The 25,396-nt window shown below is 40.5% G+C and overlaps 1 protein-coding gene across 1 annotated transcript in view; it reads left to right on the top strand.

Annotated features, from left to right (window-relative positions):
- LOC109930717 (nectin-1-like) overlaps positions 1–25,396 on the top strand; it is a 53,820-nt gene that overhangs the window by 15,803 nt on the left and 12,621 nt on the right. The window contains exons 4-6 of the mRNA XM_048598146.1: positions 1,731–1,875; positions 8,429–8,595; positions 17,099–17,177. Coding sequence (XP_048454103.1) covers positions 1,731–1,875; positions 8,429–8,595; positions 17,099–17,177 — 391 coding nt within the window. The remainder of the gene's footprint in view (positions 1–1,730; positions 1,876–8,428; positions 8,596–17,098; positions 17,178–25,396) is intronic.

The raw sequence follows: 25,396 nt of genomic DNA, 5'->3' as shown, positions 1-25,396 counted from the left end.
GTTTTCTCCTTCACAGATACTGCCAAACCTGCTGAGCTCTTCCAGCAATTTTGTTTTTGTTTCTGTTTTTTTGTTCCTGATTTACAGCATCCGCAGTCACAAAATCTGGTACTGGTGATTCAAAATTCTGGTTAGGAACCATTGGGGTCTATTTTGAGGGAATTTGGTTGTTTTAATTTTACAGTGTTGTGAATATAGGGATAGGGAGATTTAGCTACCTGTGTGTTGTAACAACTGGGACAAGCTGAATTGTTCTTGAATTGAGATTATCTAGATACAATAGACAGGATTGTCTCATTTTGTGCTATGATCATTCTATGACATTATGATTCTAAATTTAAGGTGTGCCTGCGGCATTCAATAGGTCTTCAATTGAGAATTTTCTCCCTGAGCAACAGTAAACCCTCATTTGGGTATAAACCTCAGCTATGCTGTCTAATGGCCATTGTTACATGTTGTGTTTGAACTATTGTACAATTATCCACATTGCTTCATCTGTGATGACAGCAATGTCTCATAAAATCATAAAACAGAAAAGGAGGCCAATTGGTCAGCTCAATTTATTCTTGCTTTTTGAAAAGCCTTCTAATTTATTCAATTCTCTGGCACCTTTACTATAGTCCTGCAAGGATCTCCTCTTTAAGTGTATATCACATTTTCTAATGAAATGTACTATTGAATCTGCTTCCACGACCATTTAAGGATTCCATTTTATAACCATGCATTGTGAGAAACAGATTTTCCCTATTCCTCCTCTGGATAATTTGCCAATTATCTTAAATGCATTTCTTGTTACTGACAAATATTCCTGTGGAATCAGTTCCTCCCTATTTACTGAACAAAATATATGTAATTTGAGTTCTTTGATTAAATTTTGCCTTTGGCGTCTCCGTTCAAAGGAGAACAATATCAGCTTTTCCAGTTTCTCCACATTATTGAAGTGTTAACATTCTATCCTGTTAAATCTCTTCTGCCTAATCTCCTAAAATGTGGTGCCTAGAATTGAACACAAGACGCTAGATGAAGCCTAGCTATATGTTTTTAAATAGCTGTTTGGTAGTACAGAAACAGAAAAACAAATTTTGTTGAAGCATTTCATCTTGTACTCATCAGGACAATTCACAAGAATATCAATATAAGGTGAAGCAACCTACTTAAAATGTAAAAGAAGAGTGTGCTGATTTGGTTGGCAAGTAGACTCAGATTGGTAGGATCAATATCATGGAGAATGTTCCAGTTAGATGACTGAAAGTTGACTGCCAAGCTTTGTTTAATTTTTTCTGTTCAGTTGAAACAGGCACAATATGTGCACATGATCTTTTTATCTGTAAGGAACAGGGTCCTGTGAAGGGAGATGTTTTCATATCCAGTGAAAAACTTTCTGCTTCCCTTTCATTGTTGCCCATCTTATCATGTTCCAATGGCCTTAAGTGAATGGCTGTGACCTGTGCAAATATTTCAATGTGTAAATTGCAAGTATATGAAATAGTTTTCCGACTGTAATGACGGAATGAACAGTGTTATTCATTTGTCCAGCAATTTCTATGTCCCAGTTCTTGACAGAATGAGATTTCACAATGCAGGACAAGGTTATACTATGGTGGCTGGAATTCTATGAGAAGAGAAATTTATGCATCTTTTTCTGATGTGGAGTGTTATCATCTGCTATGACATACTTTGATGATTTGTTCAGGCTGTTTCCATTAATTCTAAAACCCTTTCTTTCACAGGTCCTTTTGCCATTGCAATTAAAGAAAACAGAAGTAGTGTTCAAGGGAAGAAAAGGAAATTTCACTTCAACACTATTGACAGTGAGCAAATCATTGAGTTTAAGATAACTGGTTTTGTGGACCAAGTTAACCTAATCTGTTCAAAGTAAGTGGAAATCAATACATATATACCATGCACACATGAGATTTTTCTTCATCTGTTACATTAAAGCTGAATTTAGAAAGGTTCAAACATATTTACAAAGTGAATGACATGATACAATTTGCAAACTGAAAGCTAAACACATCAAAAACAATTCTTCCACTGTCCATTAAAAGAAATAGGCTGAAATTAAAGTGCGTTGCTCAGTCATTTTCCAATATGCACTGCTTTTATACATCACTGCCCAACTAATCTGGCAATTAATATTTATTAGGTGGTTATTGTGCACTGCTGTGTTTGACTGTATATTTACAACACACACCGGTGTCAATTTGAGTTTTGTTTTTACTTGATGGCCATCACTTTCAGCCTGAAATGAAAATGCTGTAATGTTCAATTCTAGAGTCTTTTGTATTCAGTGGAACTACAGATTATTAATCTTCTGTTACACTGATGTTGAATGGGAAGCGTTATATTATGATTTCTTTAGTTAGCCGTAAATAATTTCTTTGTAAAAAGAATTCTTTCATGGGAGGTGGACATTGATGGCTGGGCCAACATTTATTACCCATCCCTAATTGCCCCTAAGAAGGTGGTGGGAACTGCCTTTTTCAATGCTATAATCTATTTTGTGACATTAGGGAGATTTTGACCCATTGTCAATTATAGAGTGGCAATGTATTTCCAAGTCAGTGTGGTGAGTAGTTTTCAGGGATGACTTGCAAGTGATGTATCTCCAAGTAACTGCTGCCCTTGTCTGTCTAGGTGGTAGTGTTATGTGGGTTTGAGAAGAGCTGTCTAAGAAGTCTTTGTGAATTTTTGCAGTGCATTTTTCAGATGGTACGCACTGATTAGCGGTAGAGAGCGTATATTTGTAGATGTGGTGTTTTCTTCATTTATGGGCTGTGGGCACCATCTGCTGGGCCAGCATTTATTGTCCATCCCTAGCTGTCCTGGAGAAGGTAGTGATGAGCCGCCTTCTTGAACAGCTGTAGTCTATTTCCATAGTCACAACAATGCTTTTGGGAAGGGATTTCCAGGATTTTGATCCAGTAACATTGAAAGAATGAAGATATATTTCTAAGTCAGGATGGTGAGTGGCTTGCAAGGGAGCTTGCAGGTGGTGGTGTTCCAGTGTATCTGCTGCCCTTGTCCTTCTAAATAATATTGGTCATGGGTATAGAAGGTGCTGCCTAAGCAACTCGGTGAATTTCTGATGGTACTGGTTGATGGAGAAGAAAGTGAATGTCGGTGGATATAGTACCAGTCAAGTGGGCTGTTTTGCCCTGGATGGTGACAAGCATCTCAATTAGTTTTGAAGCTGCACACACCCAGCCAACAAACTTTGACAAACTTTGTGTTATCTTTAGAATTAGTTTTCAGTAATGAGAAAAATTACTCAGCACAAACCCCAATCCTGCACCCACCTCCTTTTGATATAGTCTAAACCAGATACTACTATTCTCCATTTGAGAGGGGAGAACAAGAGAGAATCATGGCTTATTCCGAGAGCTCTGTTGATTTCATTGGGGATTGTAGCAGTGGAGTCTGATTCTCAGGCTTTGTGAAGAGCCAGTAACAGTTGTTTGCTGTTGATGCAGTCTGCCTGTATTGATAACTTGATTGAGATCAGTGACTTGCTGTGTGAAAAATCTACAACATTGACCCATATCCTGTTGATATAATGCACCATGAATTTCTGCAGTGCATCTTGTAGATGGTGCACACTGCTGCTACTGAGCATCAGTGGTGGAAGGAGTGGATGCTTGTGGATGTGTACCAATTAAGTGGGCTGTTTTGTCCTGGATGGTATCAGTGTTATGACTATCCACTGCATTCACAATGGGAGATCCAGAAAGCCTGGTTTGCTATTTGTCTTTAACTTGCCTCCTGCCTACAATTTGTTCCACCACATCTCTCGGTGAAACAGTGCCAGCGTTCACACTCCTGGAGGCTGAAAATTAGAGAATTTTTTAATTAGTTCACTTGTGGGGTGTGACATTGCTGACCAACCAGCATTTATAGCCCATTCCTAGTTGCCTTTTAGAAGGTGGTGGTGAGCTGTCTTCTTGAACCGCTGCAGTCCACATGCTGTAGGTAGACCCACAATGCCCTTATGGAGGGAATTCCAGGATTTTGACCCAGCAACAGTGAAGGAACAACAATATATTTCCAAGTCAGGATGGTGAGTGGTTTGGAGGAAAACTTGTAGTCGGTGGTGTTCTCATGTATCTGCTGCCCTTGTCCATCTCAGTGGAAGTGGTTGTGTGTTCAGAAGGTGCTGTGGTACTCACTGCTGCTGCTGAGCATTAGTGGTGGAAGGAGTGGATGCTTGTGGATGTGTACTAATTAAACAGGCTGCTTTGTCCTGGATGGTGTCGAGTTTCTTTTATTTAGTTGGAGCTGCACCAACTCTGGCAAGTGTGGAATATTCTATCATATTCCTGACTTGTGCCTTATAAATGGTGGAAAGGTTTTGGGGAGTCAGGAGGTGAGTTACTTGCTGCACTTTCCTAGTCATTGATCTGCTCTTGTATCCACTGCATTTATGTGGCAAGTCCAGCAAGCTTCTGGTCAATGGTAACCTCATGGATGTTGATAGTGGGACATATAGTCATGGTAACACCATTAGATCATCTGTAATTGGAAATGGTCATAGTCTGGTATTTGTGTGATTTGAAGTTTACTTTCCACTTGTCAGCCCAAGCCTGAATATTGTCCAGACCTTGTTGCATTTGAACACAAACTGCTTCAGCATCTGAGGAGTTACAAGTGATGCTGAACATTGTGCAATCATCAGTGAAAATCCCCACTTCTGACCTAATGATGGAAATGAAGAGAGGATGATCACTAATGTCAAAGATCTGAATTATAAGAAAAGATTGAAAGACAACATTATTTATATTTATAAATGGTCTTTCATGACCTTAGGATGTTCCAGAGCACTTCCTAACCAATTAATTATCGGGGAAGAATGGAGGAACTGTGGCAGCCAGTTCCTGCATAGCCAACTCCCATAAAGATCAAGGAACAGCTGTATAGTCTGCTTTAGCAGTTGATTGTGGAATAAGTGTTGATCAAGTCAATAGGAGAACTCTTCTACTCTTCATTGATAATATAGTGGGGTGTTTTAATTTCTACTTGAGGAGACAGACAGGCTTTGGTTTAAGAGATAACAAGGTGTAGAGCTGGATGAACACAGCAGGCCAAGCAGCATCAGAGGAGCAGGAAGGCTGACCTTTCGGGCCTAGACCCTTCTTCAGACCCTTTGGTTTAACATCCATTAGTGCAGCACTCCCAAAATAATGCACTGAATTGGCAGGCCTTATATACTCAAATTTCTGCGGTGTGATTTGAACCCATGATCTTTGGGCCCAACAATGGCCAATTGAGGCCCTAAAGTTGGCAATTAGTACCACAACTAATGGCCTCATTCCATCACTGTATCAATTTGACACATTTTTGGCATCTCTTATAGTGCAGTGATAATGTCCCTACCTTTGATCCAGGTGGCCCAGGCTCAGCCCAGCCTGCTCCAGAGCTGTGTAATAGCATTTCTAAACATGTTGATTAGAAAATATCCATAACACATGGCAGGAGAGCTCTGTCGCCTGGGAGGTTTCATCCTCCGGGCTATTGGTCAGTGCAAGGAGGCTGCATCATTCCAGAGTCCTTTGTGCTAATCTGCCCCAATGATTCTCCCCCACACAATCACCCTACCCTCCCAGCTTGCTCCATCACTCAATTTGACCCGCCTTGCTGTACCTCAATGTTCCAATCTTATCACCGTCAGCAGCCGTCACTTCTTTGGGGTAGCTGAGTGCAGAGTGTGTTGGCTTTTGATTCATTGACATCTCTGAGAAATGAACTTTCTCCTGGAGGTAGAAGGAGGACTTAACTCAAACTAATTAAAGAGGCATTTTCTAAAAATTTGAAGATAGCTGAGCCAAACAAGCAGAGGTAGGCTTGCCCCTGAAATTTTGGCTGTACAATTAAAGTGCTAATACCAGTCCCTAGATTTAATGAATATGATTAAAGTAATGCAATAGTCAAATTTGGATTACCATCTCAAATTAAGTTGTGACTGAAGCACAAGGACAAACAGGCAGAAGCTATCAAAAGGTCTGTTTTCTGGAAGTTATTTTTCACATAAAGAGTGGGTAACATTTGAAATTGATTCTTAGAAAGAATTAGGAGTTGGAATTATGTACAAATGTGGACACATAGAACATAGGAGTAGGACTTTTCTTTTCTTCATTCATTCATGGGGTGAGGGTATCACTGGCTAGGACAGTATTTATTATCCATCCCAATTGCCCAGAGGGCAGTTCAGAGTCAACCATATTGCTGTTGGTCTGGAGTCACATGTAGGCCAGGCCAGGTAAGGATGTCAGTTTCCTTCCCTAAAGGACATTGGTGAACGAGATGAGTTTTTCCGACAACAGGCAATGGATTTGTGGTCATCATGATACTCTTAATTCCAGATATTTCTGAATTCAAATTCCACCAGCTGCTGTGGTTGAATTCGAACCCAGGCTCCCAGAACTTTACCTGGGTCTCTGGATTAACAGTCCAGCAATAATACCACTAGGCCTTTGCCTCCTATTTACCCATCAAGCCTGCTTCACCTTTCAATACAATCACTGCTGTATCTCTTTCTCAACACCATACTCAGGCAGTCTCCCCATATGTCCTGATGCCTTTAATGTCCAGAAATCTTTGGAATTAAGTAAAAATTATTTAGACGCTAGATTTGGGAATTATAGTGTTTCTATGGGTAGAAAGCTATGATGGGTTGAATGGTTTTTTTAAACTTTCATTATCTTAGAGTCATACTGCATGGAAATGGACCCTTCGGTCCAACTCATCCATGCCAACCAAGTCTCCCAAACTGAACTAGTCCCATTTGCCTGCATTTGGCCCATATTCCACTACACCTTTCCTATTCATGTACCTGTCCAAATGTCTTTTAAATGTTGTAACTATACCTGCATCTATCACTTTCTCTGGCAGCTTATTGCACATACAAATCACCCACTTTGTGAAAACGTTGCCCTTTAGGTCCCTTTTAAATCTTTCTCCTCTCACCTTAAAGACATGCCCCCTAGTTTTAAACTCCCCCATCCGAGGGAAACAACCCTTGCTATTCACCTTATCTATGCCTCTCATGATTTTATATACCTCTATAAAGTCACCCCTCAACCTCCTCCGCTCCAGTGAAAAGATTCCCAGCCTGTCCAGCCTTTCCTTATAACTCAAACCCTCCAGTCCCAGCAACATCCTGTTAAAACTTACCTGAACTCTCTACAACATAATAATATCCTTCATGTAGCAGCGACCAGAACTTCTCTTCAACCCAGAACATTTGATGTAACAGATAGGCCAGGACTTTTGCAATGACAGTGAATCTCTCTATTATTGTGAAAATGAGCTTAAAAATTTGAAGTCCTGGCCTGAGTATAGCACCTATAATTTTTTTTTGCTTTTCGAGCCAATGGTATAGGAACGGGCAAGGGTCAGGATTAGCACTTGTGAACTTAGTTGAGGCTGCTGTAAATCAGCAGCTGGTTGCACTTCTGTGTGAATTTGGTCACCTGGGTATCTGAAAGATAAAGTGCTCAGATCTTAGTGGAGAAGGTCAGAACTTTGTGGATTCATCCGTACGGCCAGGGTATCCTTTCGGAGAGGCAAGGTTCCCTTTGAATATGATTCTGGAACATTGTTTGTTGAAGTTTTTCTGCCATTAAAGGAAGTCAGTTTGCATCTTTGAGTGAGGTTATGGATTCTAGTGGATGTTGTGAAAAGGGATATACATTCAAATGATTTTTTTGTTGTTATAATGTGTGATGTATGTAAAGGAATGTAAATGTAATAATTTTTTGTTTTAAGAATAAGTGTTTTCATTAAATGATAAAGTCATCTAAAGGCATTTGGAACTTTGTTATAATTCCTCTCTACATGCATCCTGGACCCTGCCCATATTGGATACTCAGTGAGTTGGCATGGCAGGTGGAGGGAAAAGACTGGTGGTTGGGGAGACACGGCTTGGCATCACTTGGCACTAAATTAACAAAAGGGTAATAAAGAGATATGGAAGTTGACAGAGAGGGATAGGCTGGTATAGGCACCATAAAGTGTCATGGGGATGAGAAACTGGGCATGAATTGGCACAGGGCTATAAAGAACCATAGGGGTGGCAACAGGACATGAGGTAGCATGTGTTGGTATGGAAAGGGAATGGGGTATGTGAAGGGGGTGAAGAGGTGTGACAGGTGAGGGCTGAAGGAATTTTTTCTGGATTATTGGTTTTTTTTCAAATCTGAAACAGAGGGCAGAGGAAAGCCTCCCACCCAGTTCATCTTAGTCCATGGCAGGCTCCCCACTTGCTCCAATCCTTACAGATTGAAAGAAAATCAATTTTCCAGCAGCAGCAATCATAATATATATATCAAAACTTATGACAAATATTTTGCAACAGAACGTATTTGCAACATGAAGTATTTGCCAAGTACCTTTACTTTAAAGTGTTTTGAATAATTGTTTATGCTTTTCTAAGACAAAATGATTCACTACCAGAAGGTATTGAACTGATCGAAAATCGCCTCAAATTCAAAGCACCAATGAGAGAAGATTATGCTGGCATGTATACGTGTGAAGCATCCTATCAACACTGGACAAAGAAAACACATTGGGAAATTGAGTTTACTTCAGTTGAAAACCAATGTATGTATTTACATTTTACTAAGAACAATTGTGTTTGGTCCAGATAGTTTGGGTAGAAATCACAGGGTTTTAGATGCTAACATAAAATGATTCTTTTCTATAAACCAAGTCAGCATTGTATTTGTAAACAACAACAGATAAACAAAAACCCATTTTGTATAACTACTTGAAAAAAAGTCAAGATACTGCATGCAAAATTGAATCTATCAGAGTTTTCCATGAAGGTTTCATCATTGATAGACTTGGTCTCCTGGTAAATTTTTCATTCTGTCAGACAATGCTTTTACACCAATGATATGGGATAACACTGTTAAAAGTAACAGACCATTGTGTCACTAACCTAATTGCAATATGGATTACGCTTGACAACAACGGGCTGGATTTTTTTTGCAAAGTTGGGGAGATTGTGTGGACCTTTAAAAATAGTGGCTGGGACTCAATTCTGAGATTCCTTGTACCCCAAATTTTGCTAGTGTATGAGAAGAGTGTGCAAAATGTGACAGCACACTGCATTCTCAATCTTGCCGGTCCTTCCACTGGGGGTAAAATCACCTTACCCTAATAATTTAAATGAATTTGAAGCAGCTTCTTATGGATTTGTGGTTGACAGCCTCTCAGAGGAATCAATGACCATAGCCTGGACTCTGGGACCTTCTGACAGGTAATTTAAAAAAGCTTTTACCCATGCCACCATCCCACACCAACCTAAGTGCCCCACAACCCCCAACACTCCTTTTTACTTTCCATGCCAATGCATGCCCTATACCCACCTCAATGACTGCTCAGACACCTCATGCCAACCTATCACTTCATGCCATCAGCTGTCCCCAATGGTCCTCCAAAATTTCTATGCAAACTCAGTCCGTTCATATATTGTCAGACACTGTATGCTCTGTAGAGAACCAATAGATCCTACAGCAACAATGACAAGTGTGGAAAAGCTTTCAAAAACAATGATTTGTCTCTTTCTTTTGAAAAACCTTTGAACCCTATGAAAGTGTGAATCAACCAGACTCTTAATATATTAACTATATAGAAACAATCAAGTTGACAGTTCCTTATCTTGTACAAATATGCATTGAGACATTGACAAAATACATCCAAGAATGAAAACCTATTAAATAAGCAATGTTTTCCTTTATATGCACCTCTTTAGACAAACTGTGTATGTCTGGGCTGTTGGCTAAACATGCAACTTCACTAGCCCCATCCCCCCCGGAAGGAAAATCCTGCCAATCAATATAGCTTTCCTTAAGGCCAACTCAGTAAGCTGGGATTTTTCCTAACTTCTGCTAAAAAAATCAAAATCCAACCAAAAACTAGGTTATGAGCAAAATAGCACCTCTGTAAACATTTGTTCCAATATGTCTTGAATCAGGTCTTTGATGCCAGTTTGCAGGCATAATACAGTTCAGACACCCTTCCACAAGAAATCTGAGCAGGCTCAAAAACAGAAATTGTTGGAAAAGTTCAGCGGATTTCTGTTTTTGTTTCTGATTTACAGCATCCACAGTTCTTTCAGTTTTTATCTGAGCAGGCTGTTGGATAATATTTACTTAGTTGATGTTGAGATGCTAAATCAAAGAATGACTGGGTTAAAGTTGCATTCCAATTTTTAAAGTGACCTTTGCAATAAGCCTTTCAGAGTTGTTGAATGATGCCATAGAGAAGCTTATTTTTGTGAAGATTGGGTATCGGAGACATTGTCAAAAAAACTGAAACTCAGCGACAGTCTTAACGAATCTAATATGTATACATGAGAGTTACCATAAGGCTCAAAAGAAATGCTCAATATGAAGCATCAGCATGTACAATCCTTCCATTGCAAAAGCAGTTTATAGATATGAGTGTAAAAATAAATCATAAAGGTTTTAGATGCTGACTTTGGTGAATCAGGACATGAAGACTGAGATAAATTGCATTTATCTATCTTTGGCCCACCATCTACCCCAGTCAGATGCCCTGCCTGGACTCCCAAACTATTCACCTACCTTACTGTTGATGATTAATAATGTTTTCCCTGATTACCTGCCTGACTCTTTTTGGTTATAATACTATCAAGCTGTAATTTCTACATTCAAACGTTTGAATGAAAATTACCCTCTAAACCACACAATGATACAAATTTTGTATACCTAAGAAGTGGTCCCATTGACTGATTCTACTGGCTACACAGTCCAAATCATTTGTTATTTTTGCAGCTTATCCAATGAATTTTGTCACGTATATAACAATTTGACTCCATCCTTGAGATGATTCAATTTCCCTTGCATCACATACTCAATTAGTCTATCATCGATGCTCTCTAAAAGGATGGAAGCTGCTGATAAATCTTAGGTGATTAAATTAATCACCATCTGTCAAGGATTGGCAGCATGGCTAATCTGATCTGTTTCCTAAGGAAGTATTTTATCTCTTGAACATGCTGTTTGTCTGGTTCTCAGTTTTTAAGATTTTGCATTGGACCAATAATTTCTTGTCCTTAAATCAGAATCATAAAAGTAGGCTATTATTGCCATAGTGCCTATGTCAGCTCTTTTTCTGTCCTTTACCTTGTAACCTACCTTATAATTTTCTCCCATTCAAGGACGTAGCAATTTTTTTTTACTAGTAGATCTTCTTCCAACACCCTTTCAGGCAATGGTTTTGAGTTCATATTAGCATACTGTGCAAATTGATTCTTCATATTTTATCATTTTTTACCCATTACCTTAAATTATGTTTTCTGATTACCAACCCCTCAGTCAGTACGAACAGCTTCTGCTGATTTATGCCATTATAATTCTTCATGATTTTCAGTGCCTTCAATGACATTCTCCTTCATCTTTCTGCACTAAAAAGAACAATCCCATTATCTCTAGCCTTTCCGGCCATCTGAAGCCCCCTTTATTTCATAAGTGGTGAATGGTAAAATATGTAACTTATTTTGTACAAAAACTTTAGTCTGTCACTGGCAGTCATTTCTTATTTCTTTTGTACTTTAAATTAAGGTGGCCACCAAAATGTGGAGGTTGAATTTTATTAACTTCTGGCTCCCTGTTCCTTTCCCATTGAAAATGCTTTGTTATTCCTTTTTATTGGAACTGTTATTTGAAGAGCTCTCCTACTCTACCAGCCAAAGTTTTCTTTTGTCCAGCTTTATTGCTCTCAGAAGATGACTGAGTACCATTACCCCAGCAATCTTAACAGAGATCGAGAACTTTTGTACTGATGAGTGGATTTTGTTTTAAAACTAATTCTCAGGATGTGAGCATTTCCGGCACTACTGCACTTATTGCTTATTGCTTTGTACCCTGGGAAATGGTATCACATTTTCTTCTTATGCACTACCATGTAGCAGTATCATACTTTCTGAATGCTTTATTAGTTTACTTTAAAAGAGCACTTCAAAGTCAACCACAATTAACATTACCATTAAGATATCGTCCATGGCTGCATGTCCAATACTGGAGTTTGCAAAGTCAGCTATCCTGAGGCTATTGAAATATGACTTCCATGAGTGAAATTGCTGGCTGACATCTAGGTAGTGGGACATCTGCTGTATTGAGTCAATATTTGCATCAAGGCAAGCTCTAAAATTCAACTCTTGTACTTATTACAGCTCTGGCAGGTGGAGTGCATTGGAAATCAAGTCCAAATGTTCCAAAAGCCACACTAAAAGTATAAAAACCTTATTCAATCGCCAAAAATGGTCAATTTGTTTCTTTTTATTACTGCGAGCTTTGACAAAAGAGGCTTTTCAATAAACTCAAAAATAACACATTTATTACAAGCAAATCTATTTTTTAAACAAATGGCAAATTAGATTTTTATTATTCATTGATGGGATGTGGGCATCACTAACTAGGGCAGCATTTATTGCCCACAATGAAATTGCTGTGAGTCTGGAGTCTCATGTAGGCCAGACCAGGTAAGGATGGCAGTTTCCTTCCCTAAAGAACATCAGTGAAGCAGGTGGGTTTTTCGCAACAATTGGCATTGGATTCAAGGCCATCATTAGACTCTCAATTCCATATTTTTATTGAATTCAAATTCTACCATCTGCCATGGTTAGATTTGAACCCAGGTCCCCAGAACATCACCTGGGTCTCTGGATTAATAATCCAGTGATAATACCACCAGGCCTTCGCCTTCCCAGTTTATATCCTCCTTTAATGCCAAACACACAGATATTCATTTACACAGTTCTGCAGCGGACTTGTGAGAGGATAAAAAGGGAAAACTGTGAGGAACAAGAGTCCAAACTACATAAGAATAAGTTCAGTTCGTAGAGTCTTTAGTTTCATGTCAACAATACTGGTGATTGCAGAATAATGGGAAAAACTGGACCAGCCATACAATACGGTGATAACTAGAGCTGTCAGATGATTTTTACAGTGAAGCCCACCATCTAACAAAACACAAGTTATGAATGTGATGGAATACATCAATTTGCCTGGATGAGTGCAGCTTCAACAAGGCTTTAAATAATCGACAATATCCAAATTAAACAGTAATATACATTTAATTGGTGTCCCAAAAACCACCTTAAACATTCACTGTCACTGCTGTATAGTGGCAGCCGTGTTTACAATCTACAAGATGCATTGCAGCAACTCACCAAGGGTCCTTGGATAGCACCATCCAAATTTGAAGGAGAACAAGGGTAGCAGATGCATGAGAACACCCATGTTTCCCTTCACGTCACAGACCATCCTGACCTACACATGACCAAGGAGTTCAAGTAGGCTAGTCAGCCCCTCAAACCTGTTCTGCTTTTTAATAAGATCATGGTTGATCTGACTGCAACCTCAAATTTTTGCCATTCCACCTTACTTTGATAACCTTTTACCCCCATATTTACCAAGAATCAATCTACCTCTGTAGTCCTTATTTCCACCACCTTTTCAGGACGAGATTTCCAAAGATAAAGTGACCCTCTGTTAAAAAAAATCACTTCATCTCTGTTTTAAATGGGTGGCCCTTTGTTTTGAAAAAGTGACCCCTAGTTTATAGATTCTCACACAACAGGAAACATTTTCTCTAACTTCACTCTGTCAAGGACCCAACAGGATCTTGTATGTTTCAATCAAGTGATGTCCTACTCTTCTAACCTCCAGCGGATCTAAGCCTAGCCTGAGTCCAACCTTTCTGAGGAAGGGTCACCAGACCCAAAACGTTAACTCTGATTTTTTCTTCACGGATGCTGCCAGACCTGCTGAGCTTTTCCAGCAACTTCTGTTTTTGTTCCTGTCCAACCTTTCTTCATAAGAAAACCCACCCTAAGCTGCTTCCAACAAATTTAGATCCTTTGTTAAATAGGGTGGACAATACTGTACTCTGGGTGTCTCATAACTTTCCTGTATAACTGAAGCATAACCTCTGTACTTTCACATTCAATGCCCTCATAATAAATTATAACATACCGTTGACTTTCCGAATTATTTGCTGTACATCCATACCATGCTGAACCTCTGCATCTCACAGGTCTGTAATCTCTCACCACTTGGATAATATGCCTAATTTTTGTCCTTTCAGTCAAATGGACAATTTTACATTTACCCACATCACACTTAACACTCTAGACCTTTTCGCATCCTCCTCACAATTTGTTTCTCTAACTACCTTTTTATCAAAAGCAAATTAGCCAACCATACTTTCCATCTCTTCAGTCAGGTCATTTATAAGATTTGCAGGTATATTACACTCTGCCCAACAATGTACCAACCATTCTTGTGGGTACTTAGACACCTGAGGTGGGCAGGCTGTTTCCGGGAGCCTTCCTATTACTGATCTCACCCCTCGGGGATGAAAATCCAGGGCGGAAAGTTGAAAGTTGGCAGAAGAAAGAAATATCTGAGTTCAGCTTTGGAATCACAGAATCCCTATGGTGCAGTCAGAGGCCGTTCGACCCATCAAGTCTCACCGATCTTCCAAACAGCCTACCAACCAGACCCACACCCCATCACCCTGCCTGTGCAATGGCTAACCCACTTAGCCTACACACCCCTGGACACTATGGGGCAATTTAGCATAGCCAACCCACCTAACCTGCACATCATGGAAATCTCATGCTATTCAAGAGAATACTATAACAAGAGAGAGAAAAACGAGGGAAGTAATGTTTGTGCACCTTTGAATGAACAATATTTAAGACCTTCTGGAGATGGCAGAAGAACAAAAATGAGGATAAAAATGTGAATTCAAGTCAGCATAAATTGACTGATGTAAAAGAACAGAATTCAATGGCGAGGCTACTTCCTCCAGTGTCTACTGAATTTGTTTTATTGATTGAAAATAAGGGCTTAATTTTTAAGCATTTAAGTTCCCAACTTAGTCAATTCTAACAGTCAGTCTCATCTCCTACCTACTAACCTCATCCCGCCCCCTTGACCTGTCCGTCCTCCCTGGACTGACCTATCCCCTCCCTAACTCCCCACCTACACTCACCTTTACTGGCTCCATCCCTGCCTCTTCGACCTGTTTGTTTCCCTCTCCTCTATCCCTCTTCTATCCGCCTCCCACTCTCTCCCTATTTATTTCAGAACCCCCTTCCCCTCCCCCATTTCTGATGAAGGGTCTAGGCCCGAAACGTCAGCCTTCCTGCTCCTATGATGCTGCTTGGCCTGCTGTGTTCATCCAGCTCTACACCTTGTTATCTCGGACTCTCCAGCGTCTGCAGTTCCTACTATCTCATCAGGATGGTAACTTGTTGATTGCACTGAGAGTCCCTGGAACAGTTCACTGAGAATTTTTGATATATCAGGGAGCAGATGTCAGCATGTCAGGACTGTATTCATGATGTGGTCAAAAGAATTGCACATTGGTAGAATTTAAAAGCATCATGATAATTGTATACTTCAAGAAATGTGCTGGACTAGCAATTCAGATTTCAACTCCCATCAGGGCAAGTTGAAAAACTGAATTTAATATATCTGGTCATTTGTGGGCTATTGTGGAAAATTGATCACAAAATCTGTTTGATTGTTGTAAAATTCCACCTCTATTATTAATTCTCCAAAGGGAAACAGTCTGTGCAATAATTATAAATGACTGAGTCGATGAACATCCTGCTGTTTAAAGTTGCAGGCTATTGACTGGAGACATTGTACAATAGAACACTGGTGATGCTGAAATTATTCTGAAGTGCAGAAAAATATTTAAACAGACAGCTACAATATTAGACTTGTAGTTTGCAGTGATAATACAACGGCACTTTGAGAGATACTAAATCAATCAGACACTAATGTGCATAATTGGGTCCAAGTACTGAGTTACTACAGTCCAGTACCAAAGACATGAAATAGGGAGATGGTGAGAGGCTGTAACTCTAGAGATTGATAGACATGTTCTTTGCTTATGTTATTTGGGGTAAAATCTAGCCCTTATTAATTGCAGTTAAAGGGGAAGAATTCAAAGTCACAGCACAGTCCGTTAAGGTACAGTCCCAACAGACCACATACTGTTCTCTCATTAGACAGCGACAAATGGTGGTCATTTATTTTGAGAATCAGCATAACTCAGGCAGGGGGAGAGTTTGAGGAGGAGAGTCCTTCAATTGTAACCCTCAGCCAGTGTGGGAATTGTTACACGCTGTTAACATGCTCTGCTTTGCAAACCAGCCATCCAACAAACTGAGCTAACTGATGTCCCACAGCATAAGCTAATATCAGCAGTAAAGACATATCCCTTATTTCCACAAACTTAAACTTCTTTAAAAATCAGCACCCATTTTTAGAAATTCTTCCATGTTTTTGTCCCTCTCAGTCTCTGTAACCTCTTCTAGCTCAAGAGCAGTCAAAGACTTTTGTGCTTCTTTTATGCTGACCTCTTGCATATCCCTCACTTTCATTGTTTTACCACTTTGTCCAAAACAAATTCAGTGCAATACAGATAATTCCAGTTTCAGGGAAGGGTGAGTTAGTAAAAATAGGTGTCAGAAACTAACCAGAAAACCTGTTATATCAATGTGAAATGCTATGACACCTACTCAAAGCTGGTTGTTTCCTGTTTTATCATTTAGATCAGCCCGTCCTGATGATAGTATTGTGATTTGAAAGTGAACCACAGGCCAATATGAGAATAATGGGTGTAAGGTTAATGGCCTTATTCACCAATGTTAGCAAGTTCATTCATGGCCAGTTGGGGCCAAAAAAGATTTTGTTTTGTGTTGTTTTCCTTCTTTTCCAGGATGTGCAAGAATATATCAATTTCTGTTGGTGTTTCTTGTGAGGGAAGTAGATTATAATGAGTCTGGGAATTTCATTTGAACATTACAAGCTTAAGAATTACTGGTTTATGGGATAAAATCACAGGCAGAAGTGTCTTTTATGTTTTCTAGATTGAATGGACAATGGATAAGTTAATAACACTTTAAGTAGTGCTCTAGTGTCTTGCAGTACTGAAGGATGTAACAGAAATTTTTAATACCTGTGTTATGAACAAAAGGAACTAGCAATCAATTATAGCAAACAAATGAAGTGTTGTGGATGAAGGAATAAGTGATTGTGATTTATTATTGCAGGGCTTCCTACAAGAGCTGTGCTAACAGCAATATGTATTATCCTCACAGCCAGTGTCACTTTCTGCTGTGTTTTGAGGTGGTAAGTTGGTTTAAATTCAGATTTATAAAACTAGTGCCAATCTGAAGTGTCACATTTATCCTGTTGAATTGTTTTATCGTTTTTTTCATCAAAAACAAAATTCTTTACAATTGATGTTCATTGTACTAAATTGAATTGTTATATAGTGTCCACAAAATAGCATTTGCACCACAATAGTGCCCACCAGATGGGCAAACTCCCGAGAAGGCTCCTGGAGCAGGTTGGATCTGAGGGATTTCGTACTCATTCATCGTAACTTGGAGGTGGGAAAAAAAATTCAGAGAGTGTTAAGGCTCCCAATGTGCATGAGTCAGCCCTTAATTCCAAAAGGTCAGAGGGTGAGTATGTTTCCAAAATAACTGCACTGAGGCTGGTATCCCATCACCAAGTCATCCTTTATTTATTATGTGCACAGGACATGACCTCTGACCAGCTAGATCAGAGCCAGTCCATAGAGTGAGTAGACTCTGAGACTCCTGTTTATATCTGTCAGTCAGGACTCCCTGATCAGACCAGGTTAACTGCCCCAATCAGGTATCTTACATTCAACAAGCTCTACCTGTCCAACCTCGATCCAATCACTACAGTCTCAATCCTGTGCTCTGAGAAAATGAGACATAGGATCAGAATTAGGCTGTTTGGCACATTGCGTCTGCTCCTCCACTCAATTAGTTCATGGTTGATCTGGGATAATGTGTTGCTGCAGTGAGGGTACACTGATCAGAGGTTAATAAACAGGATTGAATCTTAGATCTTGAGTTGTCAATAGGAAGCAAAATTTAGAGGGGACATTTGATTGGAAATTACAGCCATGCAGGTTCTGCTATTACATCCCTTGAATTTAATAAATTAATAACCACAGGCTGTAAAGTTATAAAAATCTTCCTGTATGTACAGTCCCTTGTTGGCAACGTAGGAGCCTTCAATTAACCTTAAAAGCTTACCAAAGCTGCTGGCAATGTTTGTTACGCTTTGAACTATATAGACCAACCCGTTCCAAACTCTGAGGCAGGCCATCCAGAATCAAAGAGAATAACAATAACAGGAGCAGATTACTTCAAGACTGTGTCTTTTGGTTAATAGCAGACGTGTGGTGCTGTTACATAAGCGCTGGATTTCCATATGTCACATCTGCCATTTAAATACAGCTGTTGATGGCGACTGTTTTAAGGTGTGTATGTTACACATATGGGAAACAAACCTGTTTACGTACAATGAGCACAGAAATTCCACTTGAAGTTCTGAGAGGTAACATTCCAGGGCTGGTCTGAATGGTCCCATTTTTTTGCCTGCGGAGAGAGTATCAGGAACTCATTGACTGGAGAAATTCATGTTTATTCAGCATGTTATTTGACACACAGGGCAGTGCATGCTTTAATTCTCAAAGGGACAGTTTCTGTCCCACTAGAAGTCAATGTTGAAAGTTCAGGTATACACCATGCACTATAGTCAAAACACTTGGATAAGTACTGAATTTATCCTGGGTACATATGTTGGTGGTGAGGAAATGTGGTGCTTCCACATTCTGAAGTTGGAAAGTTTGGTCTCTAGAATCTGCAGTTAGCTAAATGAACTGGAGCACTCAATACAACAGCGGGAGCACGTGGTCTACTTAAAGAAACATACTCAGGGAACTGCTGCACTATCTTGCTGATCTTCCTTAATGTGCATTCATTCTCTCTAACTCTGAACACTCAAAAGTACAAACGTACAAATTAGAAGCAGGTATAAGGTATTCGAAGCTTTGCCACTCAATCAGATTTGATTGTAACTTCAGCTCCAATTTTCCTGCTAGCCCCAATGCCTTTTGACTCTCTTTTCAGTCAAGAGTTTAGCACAGCCTGTGGTGAGAATGTGTAATATATTATTATCATTTATGATGCTTTATAAAAGAAGGCAGGTGTATTTTGATTGGTTGTGTGAATTGTTTTTTTATCAGGGTCAGAAAATTGGAGACCTCTTATTTTTAAACTATGTTCCTCCAGTTCTGGTCTCTACAACTATGTTCAGCTTCAGAGTCACCACATCCAGAAACATGGTATCCATGTCAGTATCAGCCTTGAAGATGCAATTGCACCAGCTGCTACTTGAGCTCCTACTTTTAGGAATTTCAGCTCTTCCAGCTGACAAGTTCACACGTAGGGTGGAATAGTGTGCCCTCTGGACACTTTGGTGGTGGGATGGAGGTAGATAAGGGTGGTACGGTGGCTCAGTGGTCAGCACTGCTGCCTCACAGCACCAGGGACCCGGGTTTGATTCCACCCTCGGGCGACTGTCTGTTTGGAGCTTGCACATTTTCCCCGTGTCTGTGTGGGTTTCCTCCGGGTGCTCCGGTTTCCTCCCACAGTCCAAAGGTGCGCAGGCTAGGTGGATTGGCCATGGTAAATTGCCCATACTGTTCAGGGATGTGTAGATTAGGTGGGTTATAGGGGGATGGGTCTGGGTGGGATGCTCCGAGGGTTGGTGTGGACTTGTTGGGCCAAAGGCCCTGTTCCCACACTGTAAGGATTCTATGATGATAAGACTGTGACACATTCCCACCGCCAATTGGATTAAGTTCAAGATGCGAAGGGCTGTGGGTGGTGCCACACCTCTGTTAATTAAGGCCCTTAATTGTGTAGTTAATGTCATCCCAGGTCTACATCCACTGGTGTTAACCCTGCAATAATTGGGGAATAGCCATTTGAGGAGTGTGACCCACAGCAATCTATGGTTCAAGGACACTTGATGCCAGATTGAGGGTGTCTTTATCGGGAAAGGAGAAAGAGAAGGGGGTGTGGGTAGTGAAGGGTGTAAACCGCTCACCTGCTATTGCAGCTGAGACCCTCCCCTACCACCCCCTTCCTGTCACCTTTCATTGTCTTGGTCCTTCTCAATCTGAGATTGCAGGTGGATGTCATACTAGCAGAAGCCACCGATTTCCCAGTGGCGCTGTTGAGTACAGATGAGGTACAGCTTTTTTAGAATAGAATAGAATCCCTACAGTGTGGAAACAGGCCCTTCGGCCCAACAAGTCCACACCGACGCTGAAAGCATCTGACCCAGACCCATCCCCCTAATCTACACATCCCTGGACGCTACGGGCAATTTAGCATGGCCAATCCACCTGGCCTGAACATCTTTGGATTGTGGGAGGAAACCCACACAGACACATGGAGAATGTGCAAACTCCACACAGTCAGCTGAGAGTGGAATCGAACCCCGGTCCCTGGCGCTGTGAGGAAGCAGTGCTAACCACTGAGCCACTTGCTCTGATTGGCTTTTGGAGGGCAGTACTTTCACCACCACCAACACCACACACAAAATGGTCTTTGATGCTGGGGGAAGCCTGATGCTGACCTGTTAAATGACAGAGTGGTATTGGTTCTGGCAAGACTTCACAAAAGGAGGTGGCACGGAGGTCTGCCATCTCTCTAGCCAGCAGCTGAGACCACACCCACCACTGCCTCCACAAGATTTCACTCAGAGTTACCTGGCCAGGACACAAAAAATATCCTGCAGCGTCCACACTTCAAAGGATGGGCACTCGACCAAGCTGAGGATCCCTGCCATGTTTCGATTCATTAGAGTAACTAAATATAACAGAAACAAACTCTGAAAAATGACTATCGAGTCAGCACTCTCTCTTGTGCTCCCACCACTTTTTTCCCTTGTTTCCTGATGCTTATGCTGCCTCTGTTCTGTTCTCACATGCATCAGATTAGTTATTGTTTGAAGTTCAGTAACAAAGTCAGTTTAAGTTAACTCTTCTTTGCACACAGTTTAGCAAATTAATTGGAATCACATAATTATTTCCATTTCATAGATTGCACTTCCTTAGTTCCTGCTGACTAATTACACAACAAACTGCTTTTAAGCTTGGTAAGAATGCCCATTCCCAGATATTATAGAAATTCACATTGTCATTAATGAGCTTCATACATTAGAAATATATCACAGAATTTCAGATGCAAAGGTCAACAGCTTGAGCTCCTAACATGCATCAATGGCTTTTCAAGCCCAAATTTGCAAAAGCTCCCAGTATATTGGAGGGCTTCAACCATTTCATTTGGCCAGTATTTCATTTTAGAGTAGAGACATCCCAGTTAAATCCACTTCTGAGAGTAAACATTTCAGGTGCAGTTCAATAAAAGTTGAAGGAAATGGTCTCTTATGAATAGTGCAAGGTGGAAAAGAAAACAAAGAAGAAAGAAGGGAAAGAGGAAGGGAAAATAAAGGATTGAAAGATGGATAGAAAGAATTTCCATTTTAGCACTTTTAAACATCTCTCAGAAGCATCTGGAATCACTCCATGCAAAATCTACTATTCCCAATTTGAGTCATTGTTTAAATGTAAACTTTTTAAAAATTCATCGGCAGGATGAGGGCAGGGCTGGTTGGCCCAGCATTTATTACCAATCCCTAATTTCCCAAAGGGTGGTTAAGAATCAGCCACATTGCTGTGGGTCTGGAGTCACAAGTAGGCCAGATCAGGTAAGCATGGCAGTTTCCTTCCCTCAAAGACATTAATGAATCAGATGGGTTTTTCCTGACAATCGATTCATGGTCATCATTAGATTCTTAATTCCAGATATTTATTGAATTCAAATTCCACCATCTGCTGAGGCAAGATTAAAACTCAGGCCCCCAGAAGATTAACTGGATTACCAGTCTGGCAATAATACCACTAGGCCACTGCCTCTTCTTAAACATTCATGAGGATCAGAGAGAGGAGTGTAGACTGAGGAAAGACATTGCACAGTTTATTTTGATTATCTTCTAGATTGTTATGCATGGGTGTCTCTATCTCAGATAAAGTAACAGAAGGTTTATTGATGGATACAATGGATATTGTTAACATGGATTTTAAGGAAATGTTCAACAAAGTGTCACGTAATGTATAAGGGCGTCAGTTGCAAACTGAATAACAAATTGGCTTAAGGACAGAAAACAGTGAATTATGCTCAGGTTGTTTCTCAGTCTATACGATGGAAGACAGTAGTGTTCCACAAACTGTTAGGACGATGTCAATAGACTGCAACAGGACATGAATGGAGAAGAAGAGTAGGCAATCAAGTGGCAGACAGAATGAATACAGTGATGCATTTTAGCTGAAGGAATAGGGAGAGGCAATATAGGCTTGACGGCACAGGCTCAAGAGTATGAAGTACAGAGGAACCTGGGAATGTTATGCTTAGATCTGTGAGGATGGCAGTGAGTGAGTAAATGGTAAAGTTTATGGAATCTTAAACTTCATAAATTGATGATTTGAGCACAAAAGTAGAGAAGAGAAACGTTAAATCTTTATATCACTCTGGTAAAGCCGCAACTAGAGCTGCATCCAACTCAGGTCACTACATTTTAGGAAGGATGTGAGATTTGCCAGAAAGGTTTAGGGATGAGTGACTTTTAGCACTTAGGTTAGATTAGTGATGCTGGAGTTGTTTTTCTTTGAGTAAAGGGTATTAAGGAGAGATTTGATAGAGCTTTGCTAGATTATGAAAAGATTAGTAAAACAAGGAAAAAAATGTTTCCATTAGCTGATGGTACAAGGACAAGAAGAAAGATTTATGAGTCTGGGGAAGGCATACAGGAAGCGCATAGGAGAAAAGACGTTTTACAGAGCACCTATCCCCAGGTTATGCGGCTGGTGATTAACTTTATTCCTTGACAATGAGTAAAGGGAAATCACAAGCCCGCTTAAATGAATAGACACTTTTGGATGACTTGTTGATGATTTCCTGATATGTTTGCCCAGCAGCTAAGGATTCCTACCAGTGGTACAATCTCTGGAAATCGTACTCTTGAAACTTACAAAGGAGTCGTTTATTAAGTCCCTGGGTGAATATTCCATCAATATTCCCAGCAGAATCTGAGTCCATTTTGAGGACTGGGGCTCAATAGCATTCAAATATACCTCTCCAGATAGCTGTCAACTGTTGTTCTATTGGGCAGGCAGCCAGAGGGTGTCATGAGGGTGCCAGAGCCAAAGTGGCAATGACTCAAGTTAATTTTATAGACTGCAGCTCCGCAACTGGTACAGTCGAGAATGCCAAGCTCCTCTCTCACCTCTGCTCAAAGAAGCCAGATTATAAAGGAAATAACAAGCTTCCATTTGCTGTTTCATCATTTTGTTTGTTAAATTTGTAATCTCCCGATGTAATAATTAACTTATTGTCCAATGACTCAGCATTATTACTTCTTGCTGATAACACACCCGTGCAATTCATCATTAGTGCCAGAAATGTTTGGTTATAATGAATATAATAATGATTATAATATAGATTTGGTAGTCCTGTATCTTACAATGACTGACTGGCCAGCACGTTGATTATTAGTACACTAGACAGCAGGGCTATACGCAAAAGCTATGCATAAATTTACAGCAATCACCCCACTCCCTTAATTCTTGTCCTGAATCTACAGAGGCACTTGCTAAGTCCTTTGTTTCTAAGATCATCGGTTCCCAACAGTCAAAAGGAGAAAATATGTCCATGAATAGAGGCAGATGATTAAAGTGAGAAAGTGTATCTGTCATCGGGGGAGAGTCAGTAGTGGGAATATATTCAAGGCTGAGTTAAAGACAGACATTTGAATGACAATGGAATCAAGGGTTATGGGGGCAGGCATTAATTGTCTCTACTGAATCCACAGAGCCACTTCCTTCTAGCCAACTCCCAACCATGCATAGATACATCTTGGACAAGAATAAGGAATTGGGGCAGGGGTAGGCCATCTGGCCTCTAAGGCCTGTTCCTCCAGTTAATAACATTGTGGCTGAGCTGATTGTGTTCTTAGCTCTGCTATCCTGCCTGCCCCATAACCTTTGATTCCTTTGTCATCCAAATGTCCGCCTTTAACTTAGCCTTGAGTGTATTGCCACTATTGATTCTGCCCCAATGACAGGTACACTCACTCTAACCATTTCTCTCTATTCATACATCATACATACAATCCCTACAGCATGGAAACAGGTCCTTCGGCTCAACAAGTCCACACCGACCCTTAGAGCATCCTACCCAGACACATTCCCCAATAACCCACCTAATCTACACATCCCTGAACACTACGGGCAATTTAGCATGGCCAATCCACCCAGTCTGCATTTCTTTGGACTGTGGGAGGAAACTGGAGCACCCGGAGGAAACCCACGCAGACACGGGGAGAATGTGCAAACTCCACACAGACAGTCACCCAAGGGTGGAATCAAACCCGGGTCCCTGGCGCTGTGAGGCGCAGTGCTAACCATTGTGCCACCGTGCCGCCTCACGGACACGTTTCCTCATTTTGACTGTTGAGAACAGAGGATCTTGAAAACCAAGGACTTAGAACAGGAATATGGCCATTTGGCCCTTCAGGTCTGCATCACCATCTTATATCACCATGGCTGAAATGGGTGCCGCTTCTGTTGTGAAAGGGATCCCGAAGCAACCTTACAAAGCTACAAGCTACACATCACTGAACATTGACAGTACAGTGTGGATGTGGTTAGAAAATGTGAGAATGAGAGAGAGTCTTAAGAGCACATGGATATAAACATACAAAGAATATAGATTTGTCCTTACGCAAGATGAGAATCTGGTCTACCTATGGTTACCATGTAAAGCAATATCTCGTACTAATGCATAATAAATACTATCAGCTGTAAATCTATGCCTGAAGATAATGACAACTCGGCCTAATCCTCGAACAGTCAAACCATATGATAAAAGAGCATCAGGCCATTTTGTTGTATGCCTCCACTTGACCCTGTACTTGACCCTTCTCTGTTTATCTCATTCATAATTAAATAAATGCAATGATCTATCTGTAGTGATTGGAATGAGGTTGGCCAGGTAGATCACATTGAGTATGAGTTCTCTGATTGGGGCTGTTAACCTGGTCCAATCAGGGAGTTATGGCTGACAGATATAAACAGATGTCTCAGGGATTCTCCTCACTCTAGGGACTGGCTCTGAGCTAGGTGGTCAGCGTCCATGTACTGCATGTGTGTAAATAAAAGGTGACTTGGTGACAGGATATCGGTCTCTTCGGAGTTATTGCACCATTCTCCACTGTTTTCAGAAGAAGAGAATTCGACACATTAATGACTTTGAGAGAAAACAATCTGTTCCTTTTTGTCTTAAAATAGATGCTCCATATTCTTAAACCATATCCCCTACTTCTAAGATAACAAGGTGTAGAGCTGGATGAACACAGTAGGCCAAGCAGCATCTGAGGAGCAGGAAAGCTGACATTTC

The sequence above is a fragment of the Rhincodon typus genome, chromosome 6 (genome assembly GCF_021869965.1).
Source record: "Rhincodon typus isolate 14 chromosome 6, sRhiTyp1.1, whole genome shotgun sequence".
NCBI classification, from domain to species: domain Eukaryota; kingdom Metazoa; phylum Chordata; class Chondrichthyes; order Orectolobiformes; family Rhincodontidae; genus Rhincodon; species Rhincodon typus.
The sequence above is the reverse complement of the archived record's forward strand: the minus strand, read 5'-3'. Positions and strand labels throughout refer to the sequence as shown.